The 15,806-nt window shown below is 42.0% G+C and overlaps 3 protein-coding genes across 3 annotated transcripts; 2 read left to right on the forward strand and 1 right to left on the reverse strand.

Moving 5' to 3' along the window:
• Positions 1-751: 751 nt before the first annotated feature.
• Positions 752-3,353, reverse strand: exoc8 (exocyst complex component 8). Its single transcript, XM_076272632.1, has one exon. It carries the CDS (start codon positions 3,245-3,247, stop codon positions 1,193-1,195), a length of 2,055 nt encoding a protein of 684 aa, XP_076128747.1. The 5' UTR covers positions 3,248-3,353; the 3' UTR covers positions 752-1,192.
• Positions 3,354-3,538: 185 nt separating this feature from the next.
• Positions 3,539-10,066, forward strand: sprtn (SprT-like N-terminal domain). Its single transcript, XM_076272633.1, has 5 exons — positions 3,539-4,177; positions 4,324-4,423; positions 4,598-4,726; positions 4,923-5,217; positions 8,001-10,066. The coding sequence occupies exons 1-5, from the start codon at positions 3,888-3,890 to the stop codon at positions 8,903-8,905; spliced, it is 1,719 nt and encodes a 572-aa protein (XP_076128748.1). The 5' UTR covers positions 3,539-3,887; the 3' UTR covers positions 8,906-10,066.
• Positions 10,067-11,292: 1,226 nt separating this feature from the next.
• Positions 11,293-14,858, forward strand: fam89a (family with sequence similarity 89 member A). The gene is made up of 2 exons (XM_076272504.1): positions 11,293-11,712; positions 12,292-14,858. The coding sequence occupies exons 1-2, from the start codon at positions 11,461-11,463 to the stop codon at positions 12,556-12,558; spliced, it is 519 nt and encodes a 172-aa protein (XP_076128619.1). The 5' UTR covers positions 11,293-11,460; the 3' UTR covers positions 12,559-14,858.
• Positions 14,859-15,806: the final 948 nt, after the last annotated feature.

The raw sequence follows: 15,806 nt of genomic DNA on the forward strand, positions 1-15,806 counted from the left end.
GTCCGGTGGGGGGGGGTTCCATGTCATCCTTGTGGGGCTACTTGTCCACCAAGTTTCATGCCCGGTCTTTCAGTTTCTCGTAAATCGTTGATACAAAATTACTGAAGAAAAAAAAATCTGGAAGAAAATAAACTCTGACTAAACCTATAAGACCGCCGCTTCACTGCGTGGCGATCATAATAACACAAACACAGTCTTTGTGAATATTTGATGAAAGATATGAATCTCTATAGAACCCAAAAAAGCATCAAGGTGATGAAATAGGAAAGGAACACATGGAAGAAAAGGAATAATCCTTTAATGTCCCAATGTGGGACATGGCAAAACAACTAAATGGAGCCTTTGTATTATCAAGGCTCATTTTTGCTCTGAAATAATCCAAGTGATTCAATTTGTCAAACATGACACAAGGAATCTAAAAATGACCACCAACATAACAACATAAATTTATGATTGAGTTAGCCCACTCTCACACGAACTTCAGCAGTCTTCATGCAAAAAGCCTGCTTTGTTTTATAGAGATTAAGATTTTAAAACGTGTACTGTTTTGACAACACCAACATTTCTTTAAGAAGATTATGACCAAACGTTATGATTTTCAAATCTCTCTCCTCTTGATCTTTTAGCCATGAAAGTTGTTCCTTGGAAAGAAGGGTTTACTCTGAAAAGCATGCTTTATCCCGTTTAGACATCCTCCTTCATCTGACTGAGCTTCATATGACTAAAGATGATTAAAAACACACCCATTAGAAAGCATTAAGATTTTGTTTTAATATTCCTGAAATGCTTAGGGTCTTACATGATAAACTGGCAGATTTAGACATTATGTTCAGTGTTTTACAAATGAGCTATTTCTTAAACTCACACTGGCAAAAAGAATACAGAATATTGTGTACTATATTTGTACTATATTTTACAAATAGTGTTTTAATCACTTTGAAGCCTGGCATGACATTAAGACACACAAGCAGTGTTCATACGGAACACTACATAATTGAAATGAATAACTAAAATTAATATGGCATATGAATAACATTTCAAGTCTTAAATATTTGTTCAGTAAATGTTTCACTGCTGGGTAAAGAATACATTTGTGAGCAGGATAAAGGTGCTTTGAAGGGAAGAAGATATACAGCAATAGTGAAAAGGACATTAAAATCAGTTCATTAGTCAACCCCTGCACTACACTACACTACACTACAGACATGGTGCTCTCTGGGTTGACACGCATGGGCCGCAGGTTTTTCTTCAGGTCCTGGAGCTGCTTGGCCGGCTTCCCCACCCCTTCTTCAAACCTCTTCTCCACCACAGGCAGGACCATCTCGTGGAGGAAGAGGGCATTCTGCATGATGAAAGCCTTCTTCTCCGACTCCTGCTCGCAGCGCAGGCTGTAGTCGACGTGCTGAGTGGCCTCCAAGATGACCTCCCTCAGGCTCTCCAGGAAGACCATGTGCAGCTCCGGGAAGTAAAGCTTCAGGCCCTCCTCCAGGAAGCCCATCATCTGCTTGGTGAAGGCCACGACCGTGTAGCTGAGGTTCACCCAGCAGTCGTCTCCGGTGAACTGCTCAAAGTTGCCGATGCCGCAGCTCCGCATCTCCTCCTTCAGCTTGGTGAGTGCCTCAGGGGTCATGAGGTTCATCCTTCGCCACATCTCCTCCGAGTTGCGGTGCTTGGTGGCCTCAATGATGATGTCCTTGTAGCTAATAAGGGCTGCTTTGATGTCCTTCACAAGCAAGGACTGGAGTATGAAGGTGAGGTCCAGGCCGATGTCACTGAGCTGTGTGCAGTGTTCTTTGGCTACTTTTACACATTCGGATGCAGTGGAGAGGCTTTCCTTGCTGTCAAACACCTGCCCACTGAAAGCATCCACAAACATCTTCATGGCGGAGCGTGACCAGACCACAAATGCGGAGTAGCACCCGGTATTGCCCTTGAAGTCCATCTCAAACTCCTTTGCGGTCTCCAACAGACTGGTGAAGAAGATGTTGCAGAGCTTGTGTATATAGAGCAGTGTGGCCCCTTCGATGCGCAGCTGTCTGATGGCTGTTTGCACAGCCGCAGCCCGGTTCTTGAGGAACAGCTCACAGGCTTTTGTCGACTGACCCAAGCGGATGAGCTGAGACACTGCCCTCCGTGTTGCTTTCGGCCCTCCTCTCAGTGAGCGGTCAGGCGAAAGCTCAAACACAAGCACGTCGGTGAGCTGGCGCACTCGTTCGTCTACCTTCCCCCTCAACTCCTTAACGCGTGGAGTAACGGCCTGGTCCTTCAAGTACTCATTGAGCTTGTCCAGAAGATCCACAGCTCCTTCAAAGTCCCGCTGAGCTATGCAGACGTCAAGATCCTCTGGAAGCTCCTGTATCCACTCTGGGCTCAGGTCCACTGCTTCTTCAGATTCCAGAGGTTCATCTACATCAAAAGGATTGGTGGACACCTCTGGCCTCACAGGGGAGTTAGGCACCTCCTCTTCTTTCTTGTGCCTTTCTTTGACCACCTTTTTCTTCTTAGTTTCCTCAAGAATTTCCAGCCATTCTTTCTTTATTTTACTGTTTTCTGCTTGAAAAATGCGACTGTCTGGGAACATCAAGATTTTGAACATGTCTTTCATAGGAGGGTTATCTTTGACATTTACTACGGCAAAGCTCTCCAGATCATACAGTGCGTTGTATTTATATTTCACTGCACCGCGTCGGTTGGGTAACCATGTAGCAATAAGCAAACAGTCGTTCATGAGGAAGGCGTGCACTCTCTGGATCTGAGACATATTATCCACATCATACTCGAACAAGTCGCCATTATACACCAAATACCTTCCAGGGGTCTCCATTATATTTTTACATCCCTCGACTTTCTCGAGTAGTGTTGTAAGGGTTCTCTGTTTTACCTCTTCTGTTTCTTTGGGGAATGCTGTCAGCATTTCCTTAGCAGTTTCGTCTTTGTCTGTTGACAGGAGTGTCTGAGTTATGCTCTCCATAATGCTCTTCTGCTCCGTAAGAATGTGGCTTAATTGATACATCTCACTTTCCAGATATGAAATTTCTTTAGCCGTTTCGATAAACTGTCTATAGTTTTTATAAACATTTTTTTTCAAATTTTGTGCTGTCTCGTCTGCCAGATTCTGGATTTTTTGCCGATGCTCCTGCAGGTCTCTGTCGCCATCGGACTGCTGAGAAAGCTGCTTCACATAATTTTGCGGATCAAAATTAGGCGATTCCAACTGCTTACGCAGTCTGTTTTGCGTGTCTGACATTTCTGGGACTAAAACGAACTCAGCTATACAGAAAACCAGAGCAAAATGACTACTTAGTTCAATGGACGTTACAGCTGACAAGGAAGTCCCAACAACAGGAAGTGCATTATCCCGTTTGTAACACGAGACCGGATATTTCAATAGCCAAAATAATCCACTAGATATAATTTTTTAGTGATATTTTCCCGAATAGTTATATGTAATATATTTAGAAATATATTAATTTGTTGACTTATAATTCTATGGTAAATTAAAATAAATATATTAGTCATATACCAGGAACGCTCCTGATTGGACAACATTTTGACGTGATCAAAACAACATATCCCATGGTTCTCCTTGCGATGAGACCGCTTTGAAATGGCTGTGTGGGTTCGGTAGAGAGAGCCCGAAGATGATTTACCACTAAATATCTTGTCAGGGCAGCTTTATTTGCGGCATGTTCACCTGAACTTGTGACTGTAGCAACCCAGTGCTGACTAAAAAGTCAGCCACATGCGTGCTAACGTTGACATACTGGCTATGACACGGGTGTTAGCTAGCTGGCTAGGTTAATGTTAGCCAAGTTTACGTTTAGGTTAGCTCTTTTGTAACTGGAAAAGTCATCTCATCACCGACAAGGCCTATTTTCATCTTAAAAATGGAAGACCAGGATTTTCTACTTGCCCTTCAGTTACAAGAGCAATTCGATTGTGAAGCGTCAGCATCAACTGATGATTATTTTCAATTAAGTCAATCTTCCAAGGGTGTCATTCCTTACTCGCGTCCAAAGAATGTTTCGCCCGAGAGACCGATGTCCATTGTGGACGAGTCGTGGGAAACGATTGACCCAAGCCCTGACGTTCGATCGATGTTCCTTGAATTTAATGATATGTTTTTTTGGGGAAAGCTCAGTGGAGTAGAAGTCAAATGGAGCCCTCGAATGACACTGTAAGTGTAACGTGTCCACATATTTTGAGGTCATAACAAAGTGATGTTGTCCAGACGTACATATGTTCTTGACTTGATATCAGAGCGTGCATATCATAATATGTGTGTATGGTTTTTAATGGTTGTCAATTATTTATCCGGAATAGATGTGCTGGTGTGTGTTCCTACGAAGGAAGGGGCGGCCTGTGCTCCATCCGTCTCAGTGAACCACTTCTGAAACTCAGGCCACGTCGAGACCTGGTTCAAGTGAGTAGAGGCATGCTAGGCTGTAGCAGACAAGTACAGTATGCTTAGGCTACGTCACTCAACAACATTGTCCTAAAAACTGTGGAAATGGTCTTGAGTTCTTGTCTCTGAGTTACCTTACCCAAGTATCTCTTGTCTCTAAGAATTCTAATTTGTTGAATATCCCTCCTCTAGACACTTTTGCATGAGATGATCCATGCTCTGCTCTTTGTGACCCAAAACAACCGGGACCGAGACGGTCATGGGCCAGAGTTCTGCAAGCACATGAATAGAATCAACCAAGCCACTGGGACAAAAATAACAGTAAGCAATGCATTGTTTGATTCTTAGCCATCATTGGTAAAGTACAAAGTAGTCAAAAGACTAGAGCTATATTTTGCTTTGATTTCATAAGCGCATCAAATGACCTGTCCTCAGTTAGTGTTACCACTAGTAAGTAAGCAGTAATTTTATTTTCTTCACGTTCATCAGCCTACTGACTGAACTGGTCTAATCCTAGGTCTACCACAGCTTCCATGAAGAGGTTGATGTGTATCGTCAGCACTGGTGGCGTTGCAGTGGCCCATGTCAGAACCGTAAGCCCTATTTTGGCTTTGTGAAGAGAGCCATGAACCGCGCCCCCTCCCCAAGGGACCCCTGGTGGAATGACCACCAACGCACATGTGGGGGCACCTACACGAAGGTCAAAGAACCAGAGGGCTATGGGAAGAAGGGCAAAAATGATAACAAGGATAAGGACAACAAGCCACAGAAAAATCCCTCAAGTGGGAGCAAGCCTGCGAGCAGTGCTATAGGTAATTTTACATTTATGTTCATTCATTTAAAAAATCTTGAATTTCCCCTGGGGCATAAAAAAAAAAAAAAAGGTTTGGTTCCTGTTGGTTGTCAGTTGAGGCCATGGGTCGGTAGGGAATTTTTTATTTATTTTTTTATTTTTTTTTCTTTCCCCCAGTGGCAGTAAGGATAGGTAGAAAATCAATCCCACCAGTATTTCGCAAGGTTTTTTGAGACTGTTGCGACCTAAAATGCCTGGATGGAAGTTGCGGTGATTTTAGCTGTTTCTTGTGGAGAAATTGCGGGAGGAAGTGAAAATTGCAAAAAAAAATTAAATTTAGGGCAATTAAGGTTAGTAAGACCAAAATCACACTGATAATCTTGATGCTTATTAAAAAGGATAATCAAAGGTAAACAGTAAGGATTACAGAAAATCAAAGTAGGCCTACTTTATTTGTGAAAATGCTTTGACTGAGGTCATTCACAAAGCATTATAGTAGAACTGTCCAAAAAAGACAGTCACCTAAAGAGATGGCATCATGTCATATGTTTCAATACATTCATATATTTTGTAATTCATATTAAGTTCATATCTTTTTAATAATTCATAGTCTGTGGCCTGCATAATTACTAATAGCCAAGTAAGTATCTAGTAATTTCATATTGATTTAAACTATTTGACTACACTTCTGTTTAATGTCATTACATTGGTGGTGTACGTCTAATTGACTGCCTGCCCCTTTAAGGACGTGAGAGTAGCCTAAGTACATTTCTGAGTGGATTGGAAGGCTTGCATCTCACTGTGTTCGGCTACGAGTGTAAATCACTTTTTGCATTACGATATGTGGATGCAATTGGGAATGTCTTCTATGTCATTAGTTAAAATAAATGTTAAAAAAAACAACTCGAATGAAATCATTATTGGATCATAGAAGAGGTAAATGTCTTGCAATTTTATTAATTTCTATGATTTTGGTAGCACTACTCAAACTAAGCCCACAAGCTAGCAAACATGACATAAGCTAAAAGGACATATCCAGGTAAAAGTTTGCCAATGGGTTGCATAGCCTACTCAAAAATCAGTAAACCAAGTAGGCCTTAATTAACTTACTTTCATAGCCTAGGTAGGTTAGCAACACCAGGTTGAGAGATGCAAGTAAGCAGATCATTAACGTTAGCCTTCTTTTTATTGTCATCAAAACTGTAGAGGAACGTTAGGGCAGTCTTTGGTGTCATATGCAAAAGGTGCAGAAGTAAGTGTGCCATCTGGCTCAATATTCTGCGCGAGGGACTGTTGTGGTAGGTGAAATTTCACGGTGAAACTACGATGATTGGTCAAATTTGCGAAAAAGTTGCGGTATTTGGACAAAATTGCGAGTGCCTTGGTAAGTGACGAAAACAATCGTCTTCGTGAACAGCTGTGCATAGGCTACTTTGTAAAAGAGAGAATACGCTCATCCCTATACATAACGCAAGGGGTAATTAATGTAATTATAGTTCGCCTTTTATTTGTGGATTTATTTAATATATTTAGTGTTATTTCTTCCCCAAGCTCATAAAATAAATTTGGGTCGCACATAAATTGACAGGGTCGGTCGGAAACCGGAACCCAAGAAAATTTTTTTTTATGCCTGGGGATCAATAAAGTATCTATCTATCTATCTATCTATCTATCTATCTAAATGCATTTACATGTCTACAGTAACGTGACTGAGATTGGAGATGCACATTTTCATCAGAATGTGTGCTCCCTTCATTTCCCACCATGACTATTGGTGGACAATAGATCAATATAGAGTGACTGTTGGTTAGCCTAGGTGAACCCAGACGAGCCTGTTGGCGAACTTGGATATACTCTGCAGGTCCGTTTAGAGACCGTTCCAGTGAGGCCGATATCCAAACCAGCAAAAACCTAATCAAAGACCCACAGTTGCTTAGCCGGCATAGGCTGGGCTTTATATGATCAATTTTACTTTTACATTACATTTTTTACATTACATTACATTTAGCAGACACTTCTTGACCAAAGTGACTTACATATGTCAGCTATACTGTATTACAAGGGATCACATTGTCCCCGGAGCAACTTGGGGTTAAGTGCCTTGCTTAAGGGCACAATGGTGGAAGCCGGGAATTGAACCGACAACTTTCAGGCTACTGCATGCTAGCCCATTCATTTTATTCATTTAGCAGACGCTTTGATTCAAAGCGACTGGCATATCTTAATTATATTATAATTATATGCACTTACTTGCTCAAGGGCCCAACGGTGGAAGCTGGGTATTGAACCCACAACTTTTCAGACTACTGCATGCTTGCCCAGCTCCTTAGTACCACCGCCTCTCAGAGACAGAGGAGTACAGTTAGCAGCGCTGCTCAACACAACCAATGACTGCGTTGAGGGCATCAGTGTTGATGTGTGATCAGATAATGCTAACGCTAGAGGGCAGTCTTCATGTCTTCAGCATGTCTTACATTAAAGGCACACTTAAGAGTTTTTTTTACCTTAACATAAGGTTTCCAAAATCATTTTAATGGCACATAACCTCATAACATGACGAACGGTACTTCTGCCATTGTCTGAGCGGCCCTCTAAAGACGATTACTGACCTAGAACCCCCCCCCCCCCTCTGAAATCGAAATGGAAAAGAGCTGCTATGCTTCAGAAATATCCTTCGACAGACTGCTGTAGGAGGATTACCTCTGTATTATATTCTCAACTGTAGGGGAACTTCGAGAGCAAATCTTCTTTAGTGCTGCTTTAATTGTGTTCATTACAGTTCTAGTATTTTTCTTTTTACAGCATCCGGATCACAGGATATTAGAAACGTCATTGCATTCAGTGGGAAAGGCTTTGTGCTTGGAGGAAGCTCACAGTCATCAAGCTCCATTCAGAAACCTCCCTGGCAAAGTCCCTCAAACCCTGCTCACATTCCTCCCAAACCACAGGTGTCTCCCCGAAGTCAGTCTCCTGAAATCAAAGAAATCAGCTATTGGCAAAGTCAGAGTGGTTCCAAGAGGCCCAGCACCAGCACTGTGACTAATCCAGTGAAGAAATCAATAGCCAATCCTAAAGCCTTTGTCAACATCAATGGCTCACCTGTTCCTATCAACAAATCAAATGGACAGTCAACCAAGAAGCTGTCAGATCATTTTAAGACCAAACTTGCATTTCAGGACATCTTTGGTGACGTGACTTCACCTAAAAAGAGCAATGTTAGTGCTTCAGAAACCTCTTCCAAAAGCAGGACACCATTCAGTGATAATGCTAACACTCATGGTTTAGCCAGCAGCAGTTCCACCTCGGGGGCTGCAACACAGCCAGTCTTACATGAAAGTCCCTTTGCATCAAGGCCTTTTGACCGACCACAGACGAGCAATGCAGGAGGGTCAAAACTGGGCTCTGTGGAACCATTCAATCCAAGGCTGCCCAGAAGCCCCCAGAAGTCAGGTAACACAACTCCAGGGTCCAGGAAAAGACCACTGGATGATGGTACCTCTTCACAAATCTCCAAATACTTTAAGCCGTCGTCATCTCAGAGCATTAAAGCGGAGAGCCAAGTTGCCTCACCAGCTCCCTCTGCAGGGCGAACTGCAGCACCACAGACTTCCCCCATTAGCATGGACCGGATCATGGTGAACTGCCCTGTGTGCCAGGCCAAAGTGCCTGAAGTAGAAATCAATAACCATCTAGACTCTTGTCTCTAAGGTTGACACATGAAACTTGATGCATACTCGTTAGGCAAAAGAGTTATTCTCAAGGGTTCCATTTTGCTGCCTTCTTTATAAAATCCCCAAAGGAGAGCTCTGTATTAGAAACCAGAGTGGCAACGGGGAAAAGTGTGAATCTGAACAATATGGTAGTTGAGCTGTACCACAGCCATTTATATATATAATGCCTTATCATAACTAAAGAGAGCAAAAAAGGAGACCAATTAAAAGCCTTGTTCCAGCCAGGCAAATTATCATGTTGGATCAGCCATATTTCACAAAGCTTCACAGTAGTGGACACATGCTTTCATGTGGAGGCAGTTGTTTACATAATTGGTCAGTTAATGTTCAGCTATACTGCCATCAGTCATGTTTAGAACAACCCTGCAGATCTCAGTCATGTTTAGCACAGCCCTGCAGATCTCAGTCATGTTTAGCACAACCCTGCAGATCTCAGGATTGTGTGCTTGTCCTGCACTTTACAGGGTATCTCTGACTTTGACTTTGAGCAGTGAATCTGCAGGTTCATTTTAGAAACTGATTTGCACTCAAAATTATTCCACGTATCATTGGGGATGTATTGGTTTTCTCTTCCGCAGTGGGCTACACTGCTGCTCTTTTTTCAGGCACTGCAGTCTCAGGTTTTGCCTAGGAAGAGCCTGCCATTTTTTTGCTGACTGGGTAGTATTATATTTCACTCTTGCATGCTGTTCGTTTCAGCTGGCTTTGAGGAGTCATCTAGCACGTGGAAAGGTCAGTTTGTAGGGTATTTCAATGCTGCCATCATCAGTTGTGCCACTGTGTGGTGCCACATGTAACAGCACTAAATCAGTGTGGAATGACCGCTTCAGATTAGGATGAGGGATGTTTTGATAATGGACAATGTTATTGCTGCATTTGGCAAAGGTGCATAGTGTGAAGAGTTTCCCTTTAACACATTGATTGTTACTGGCTTTGATATAATGATAGCTGTTGTTTAAGAGGCACTTTGGGGAATGATGTTCTACCTCATGAGAATTTTTTAAGGATAAGTATATCTGCAATAAATAATGTTTTCTTATTATTTTTAATTGAATCAGTAAGCAGCAACTTAAAGTTCTTACAGTTTGATATGTTATGTGTTTCTGTTCTGTTTGTGTTGTTTCATAAACAGTATAAATAAATGTTTTACTAATGTTTGTATGGACATTTGTGTTGTATGTCTTTCTGAACATCTGTTCCACCTTCTCACTATCTGCCCTGTATCATTTCTTTCTTAAGATGTTTGTTAAATTGACTGGAAGCAATAACATCCACCCTGAATGCGTCCCTTTAATGCTTCTGCATGCTCTAATGGCTTTGAATAGACCTTGGTGTCCTTTTTGAGACGGCTAAGAAAGCTATTCAGAATCACACGCACAGGCCTGATGTTTGATAGAAAATCACTGCAGATTGGATTTCACTGACCACCATCTGCCCATGCAGACCTGCACCTGTGTTGGAATTCATTGTTACAATGTCATGCAACTTTCAAGCAATGCACTAGTTTGGGGGAATGGGGGTGGGAGCACATGCCTCCCAAACAACTCTTTTTTAACATGCCTGTCTGCATGGTCACACATGTAGGGTATTCATTGCTAGCAAAGTGAAGACTACATATTCCTTTCTGCATTTCGTCCCATATTTATTTTATGGTGTGGGCTGCTGAGGTCATTTGTGATTGGGAATAGGCTACCCTGCTTTTAATTCAACAGTTGTCGCGACACTACTTCATGTTGTCACGTCCCTTTCTATGGTCCACGAATGACACTCCAGAGAGCATTGTCTCTTTGTTTGGAAGGGGTTTGTTGTTGGACAGGGAGAGGTCGAGGGGGCTGGACAGCTCACCATCTGTCTTTTGACACTGGAGACTAGTTCACATTTTTGTCACAAGAAGTGTGAAGGTGGGCCTATGTACACAGTGCACACATGTGAAATGGATTGTCTATTACATAAATGAAATCTAAGAATGACATTTGGGCCTACAATGCACATTATTACATCACCCTCTCTCTATCCTACCAAAATGGACTACTCAAAAATAGCAGCATAAATCAGCAGAGCGACTTTGAAAATACTATGTGAGCCATTCACATAGGTTATTCTTGAGAGACTTTTTCTATTAGCTTTTTTTTTGTACAGTTACGGTAATGGACCGCCATTCATGACAGGCCTACATCTCCACGCGCACTCGCGTTTGTGTTGTTTGGTGCATTTCTCTCCGTTACACCACATTTTGAACACAGCTAGGCGATAAGCTGTTCATGAATATTCAACCACTCTCTCCTGTTCCGTCACCCAGGGTGACGCCCAGTCAGGCTTGAACAGAATTAAAGAGACAGGAAGTGCGGGTAGACGCTAGGAGGGCAGGAAGAGTTGTTGTGGAGCGTGTTGGGAAGCGCCCTGCTGTTGCTCGGTATTTTCGTCAGGGCGTCGCGTAGGTCGTGGCTAAATGCAGTGATTCATCGCAAAGTTAAGTTATTTCTTCACACCGCCATAAAGTACGATTGTAGTCGGTGTATCTAAAGTGTAAGATGAATGGTAAATCATCGAACAACACAGCAGGCGGAACGCTGGCCTGCATCGAGGGACTACCCCCACTGCCGAAGAGCTTAAGCGGCTTGCTGAATTCAAGCGGCGGCTCTTGGAGAGAGATGGAGAGGATGTACGCAAAGAAGACTATGATCCAAGACGACCTAAGCCGTGGCCGTAGTAACGCAGACAATTTACTGGCAAATAAACCTGCCAACCTTGATGCAGCACTGGCTCTTCTACGAAAAGAAATGGTAAGTTCAATGTATGATATTGCGGTAGCCTAGGCTACAGCGAGAAGGCTATAACCTAAATTCGTTTTTGTTTGTACTGGAACGGTGAAATGAAAAGCAACAGCTGTTCGACAATCACGAGATAAACATGTAATCACCCACGATTATTTCTATTAGCCAACTACATTAGTAATGATGAGAGAATTGTCTTTAACATTGGCTGGGGGACAGCACTGATCTAAATCAGACTATAGAAGATCAGATTATTTGGTTCCATGTTTGGTCGACTAAACCTGTTCAGTTGTAGGCTAGATGGTGAAAGCTTGATTATCTTTCTACCATATGTTTGTAAACAGTTTATAGACTAGACTAGATTATAGAGCCTGGCTCAGGAGTAGTAGATCATAGCATATTCATAAACAGAACTTGTATGCATGCCATGCAAAACTGCACCAGGATCTCCTTGTGTTTAGTGTTTGAGGTTTCCCAAGTCTTTGATCTCAAGTTCAGCTTCCTCTGCTGTTTTAGTCATCGAGGTGCAGCTTCAAGCTCTCTTGAGGGAATTCGGCACAAGTTTGCTCACACAGGCTGTTTTTCCAGGTGGGGTTGCGGCAGCAGGATATGTCCCTGCTGTGTCAGCTTTGGTCACTCCATGAGTCCATTCAGGAGTACAAGGGCAGTTGTCAGGACCTTACGGCCGGTTCCAGTGCCGACGGACCATATGAGAATGGCTACTTTGACGAGGACGACGAATACTTCCAGGATTCGAGCATAACCCCTACTGAGCAGCCAGAAGGGAGCGATACCTCTCCCCAAAATGGAGCCAAGGACAAGTGGCTGCATGACTCTTTCCACATCACCATCTGAGAGAGGCCTCCAGTACAAGATCTGCTTGGTGCCAGAGATCAAGTCAGCCTGCTCAACTTTAGAGCTTGTTTGTTTATGTTTGTTTGTTTGATTTTGACTGTTTTGTTTTAGAAAAGAGGTGCCTGCATTTTGTTTTTGCTGACCTCCTTTTCTGCAGACTTTTCTATAAAGGTATAAACAAAGGTCGATTATTTATTATACAGTATATAACAATATAGTATTTTTCTTGTGATTTATTATTATTTTTTTCTTTCTTTCTAAAGACATTTTAAAATGTTTTGCTTGGGAGGAGTGTCTAGCACATCTCCAGTAATCATGTTTACAGTGTAACACAAACAGAATCTCCACGGATGACTCTGTGTAAACATTACTGTATAACATCAGTTGATATAGACAAGGAGTGGGGAACAGTCACCGTTATCTACACAAGCTAAGCTAATAATACAATCTTGCCAAGTTGCAAGCGACAAATGTGACCATGCGGAAACTGCAGTGCTCGTCACGGCTGGGTGTAGCCGGTGTAGCTTGGAGAAATGTGAAATGACTAAAAATGCTGGATCGATGGAATGAGTACATGTGAAACCAGGGTACGCACACGTGTGCTTCTCCACCTCTCTTCCTTTGAGCTGATTTGGGCGGCACCTCTTCTCATTTGCAACGTGTTAGCCCAGCAGTGTATTCCTCTATTGAACACATAGTTGTTATCACATAAAACGGAGATGTGAGATCATGTGTTTCTCCTATAAGTGTAGTCCTGTGCAAGTCATATCATATTGTGTAGGTAGGTAGGGAGGGAGGGGGGGGGGCTTAATTGAATTCCTTGGTGAGCTCATGCAGGTGTATTCGTTCCCACCACACAAAGTGTATGGTGCTTTTTCTGTCTTCCACTGACATCGGTTTTGTCACTCTTAACAGCATAATCATAAAAAGCTAACCTCTGAATGACAATTATATAGGCCTATAATAGCTTATAAGTTTGTTCATGCAAACTGTAAATGTGAAACGGATTGTATACAGCCTTTTAAAGAGTATTGTTTGAAGCAAGTTCAATTTAAGGTACAGTAACCAAAGAAACTGTTACATGTTTTGCTAAGGATTATTGCTACAAACATAATGCTGTATCATGATGATAACCTCCAATGTATTGTCTGTAAACATTTCTTTGCAAGTGATGTTTTAGTATCTTTCGCAAATTAGTCTTATGCTGTGATCGACTGTACAGTTTGACAGGGTGGATATTTTGTACGAATATCGAAGGCAAAAATTTCTCTTGAGTGTACAATGTAACATGACGGTGGTTTTTAGCACTTGGAATGATTACCGCAGAAACCTGCTTCTGCACACTGCTACATCCATCATCGAATTCAGTCTTCTCTGCCATCATGGTTATGAGTTATGAGTTGTTTCCTAAACATTCAGTGCATCTGCGTGTTAGTTGATTTCCCTCTCCTTTCCCTTCATGTGAAGTAGAGGCAGTTTTGCGATTTCTCTTCAGCTGGTTTATGTTTGTAGTGGTAAATGTGGAATGAACTGTTAAAGTTAAGAGCCCTCCAACATTGATGTTTTGACAAACATTCTCATTTTGAATGAATGGATTCCTAGAATTCTGGGGAGCCGAGACACAATAGAGAACAGCTAATTGTTTTTCTGTTGACAGAAATTCTTTCACTCTGTGCCTTTCTGCCATGGACTTAAACCATGGCTGTTGCTGTTGCTGTTGCTGGCCCCTTCAAACCTACAGCACTTTTGTTGAACCAAGTCATCCACTCATTCAATGGGACCACAGAATGCAGAAAACTGGAAAAAATTCTCTCAGATGAGGCCAATGTAGGAATTCACCAGCAGCAGACTTGCACTCTAACTATAGCTAAATCCTGGCTTTGGAGTTTGGGATTTTTAATCCCACAAACTTTGGATTTACAATCACAATACAGGTTGTGGTTGTCTGTATGCAGTCCACTGTACATCAAAGGTCAAATAGCAATCTGAAGTGTGTACTAATACTTCTGGTATCCTATTCAATTCTTAGTCTTCAGCGCTACTTCTGAGGGGAAACCCCTGATAAGAAAGTATGGAGAAAAGCATTTGTATTTATGAGGTTTGAAATGTTGCAAAATTATGATTTGCATAGCTTGTTTCTCCCAGACATTTGATTAATTTAGGTTTCATTCCATATTCCTCATATTTATTTCTCCTTCAAAGAATGACCATACTACTGTATGTTTTGTTTGGAAGATTGTTTTTTTATGCTCTCTCGTGATAAAATATAATTACTGATTAAATAAATAATTTTATTACGAGACTTTGTCTGTATTCAGTTTGTATACAACACTGACTTAGACATGAATGAAACATTGAAATTTTGTATCTGCTTAGGGTTCTCACTTAGCAATGCAGTGTGCTAACTTCCATTATAGAGTACAAACTGCAGGAATGTGCAGTTTCAAAATGCCAAAGCATATTGGAGCTGTTGCAGAAGGTTACTGTGTTTGAGGTATTTCTTTATCAGGCACCGGGATTTACAAGCAAACCATGTGATCTGTGTTTGCCAACACTTGATTGGCTACCCTGTTATCTTCACTGAACATGCTGTTAGCCATGTCTCTTTGAAGAACTCTAACCCAAAATGTGTCATGAAACAGAGCACATACTCAGGAGCATTTCTGCAAATAAGAGTTTGCTTTGTACTGTTGATCCAAGCACAGGGTCTGGGTGCCTGGCCTGCCTTTTGCTTGTGCCAACAACCAGCCTCCAGGTCTAGCCAGCTTTGCAGGGTCTCTAAAAGCACCTGTACAAGAGATTGTGCTGGATTAGCTTAATCTTCATTGAAATGGAAATCCAAGGTAAGCGTCTCAATGTGTCAGGGCAATTCATGGCACCAGCTATGGCTTGTGTGTTTGGGTGCCAGGTCACACCCTGCAACCTGCACTCTGTCCTTCAGGATCTCAGCACAACACATCTTCAAAGTATACACCTCAAGGCCTGTGACAGGATTAGAAATAGGTGTGAATTAATCTGGTCATATAACAATTCACAGGAAACATTTCTTTGCAAGTGATGTTTTAGTATCGTTCGCAAACACTGAGGTAAACAGTAATTGTTATTTGAAAGGGTCTGTTTACCATCTTATAAGCTGTCATAACTGGCCTATAGCAGCCACACCCTCAAGGCCCAGAACATGGATACTATACGATTCATAAGCCTCATTTGTGCTCTGTGATAGCCAAAACAAAGAATGGGGGAGTGCC

Source organism: Alosa pseudoharengus, unplaced genomic scaffold, assembly GCF_046254945.1.
Source record: "Alosa pseudoharengus isolate Yale_2024_CS ecotype anadromous, Long Island Sound unplaced genomic scaffold, YU_APseudo_1.1 YU_APseudo_1.1_scf_7, whole genome shotgun sequence".
Lineage (NCBI taxonomy): Eukaryota > Metazoa > Chordata > Actinopteri > Clupeiformes > Clupeidae > Alosa > Alosa pseudoharengus.

Coding starts and splice junctions, on each gene's coding strand:
- sprtn (XM_076272633.1), top strand. CDS start 3,888: ATGGAAGACCAGGATTTTCTACTTGCCCTTCAGTTACAAGAGCAATTC. Junction 4,424..4,597: donor CACGTCGAGACCTGGTTCAA/GTGAGTAGAGGC, acceptor TCCCTCCTCTAG/ACACTTTTGCATGAGATGAT. Junction 4,727..4,922: donor CCACTGGGACAAAAATAACA/GTAAGCAATGCA, acceptor GTCTAATCCTAG/GTCTACCACAGCTTCCATGA.
- exoc8 (XM_076272632.1), bottom strand. CDS start 3,247: ATGTCAGACACGCAAAACAGACTGCGTAAGCAGTTGGAATCGCCTAAT.
- fam89a (XM_076272504.1), top strand. CDS start 11,461: ATGAATGGTAAATCATCGAACAACACAGCAGGCGGAACGCTGGCCTGC. Junction 11,713..12,291: donor CTCTTCTACGAAAAGAAATG/GTAAGTTCAATG, acceptor CTGTTTTTCCAG/GTGGGGTTGCGGCAGCAGGA.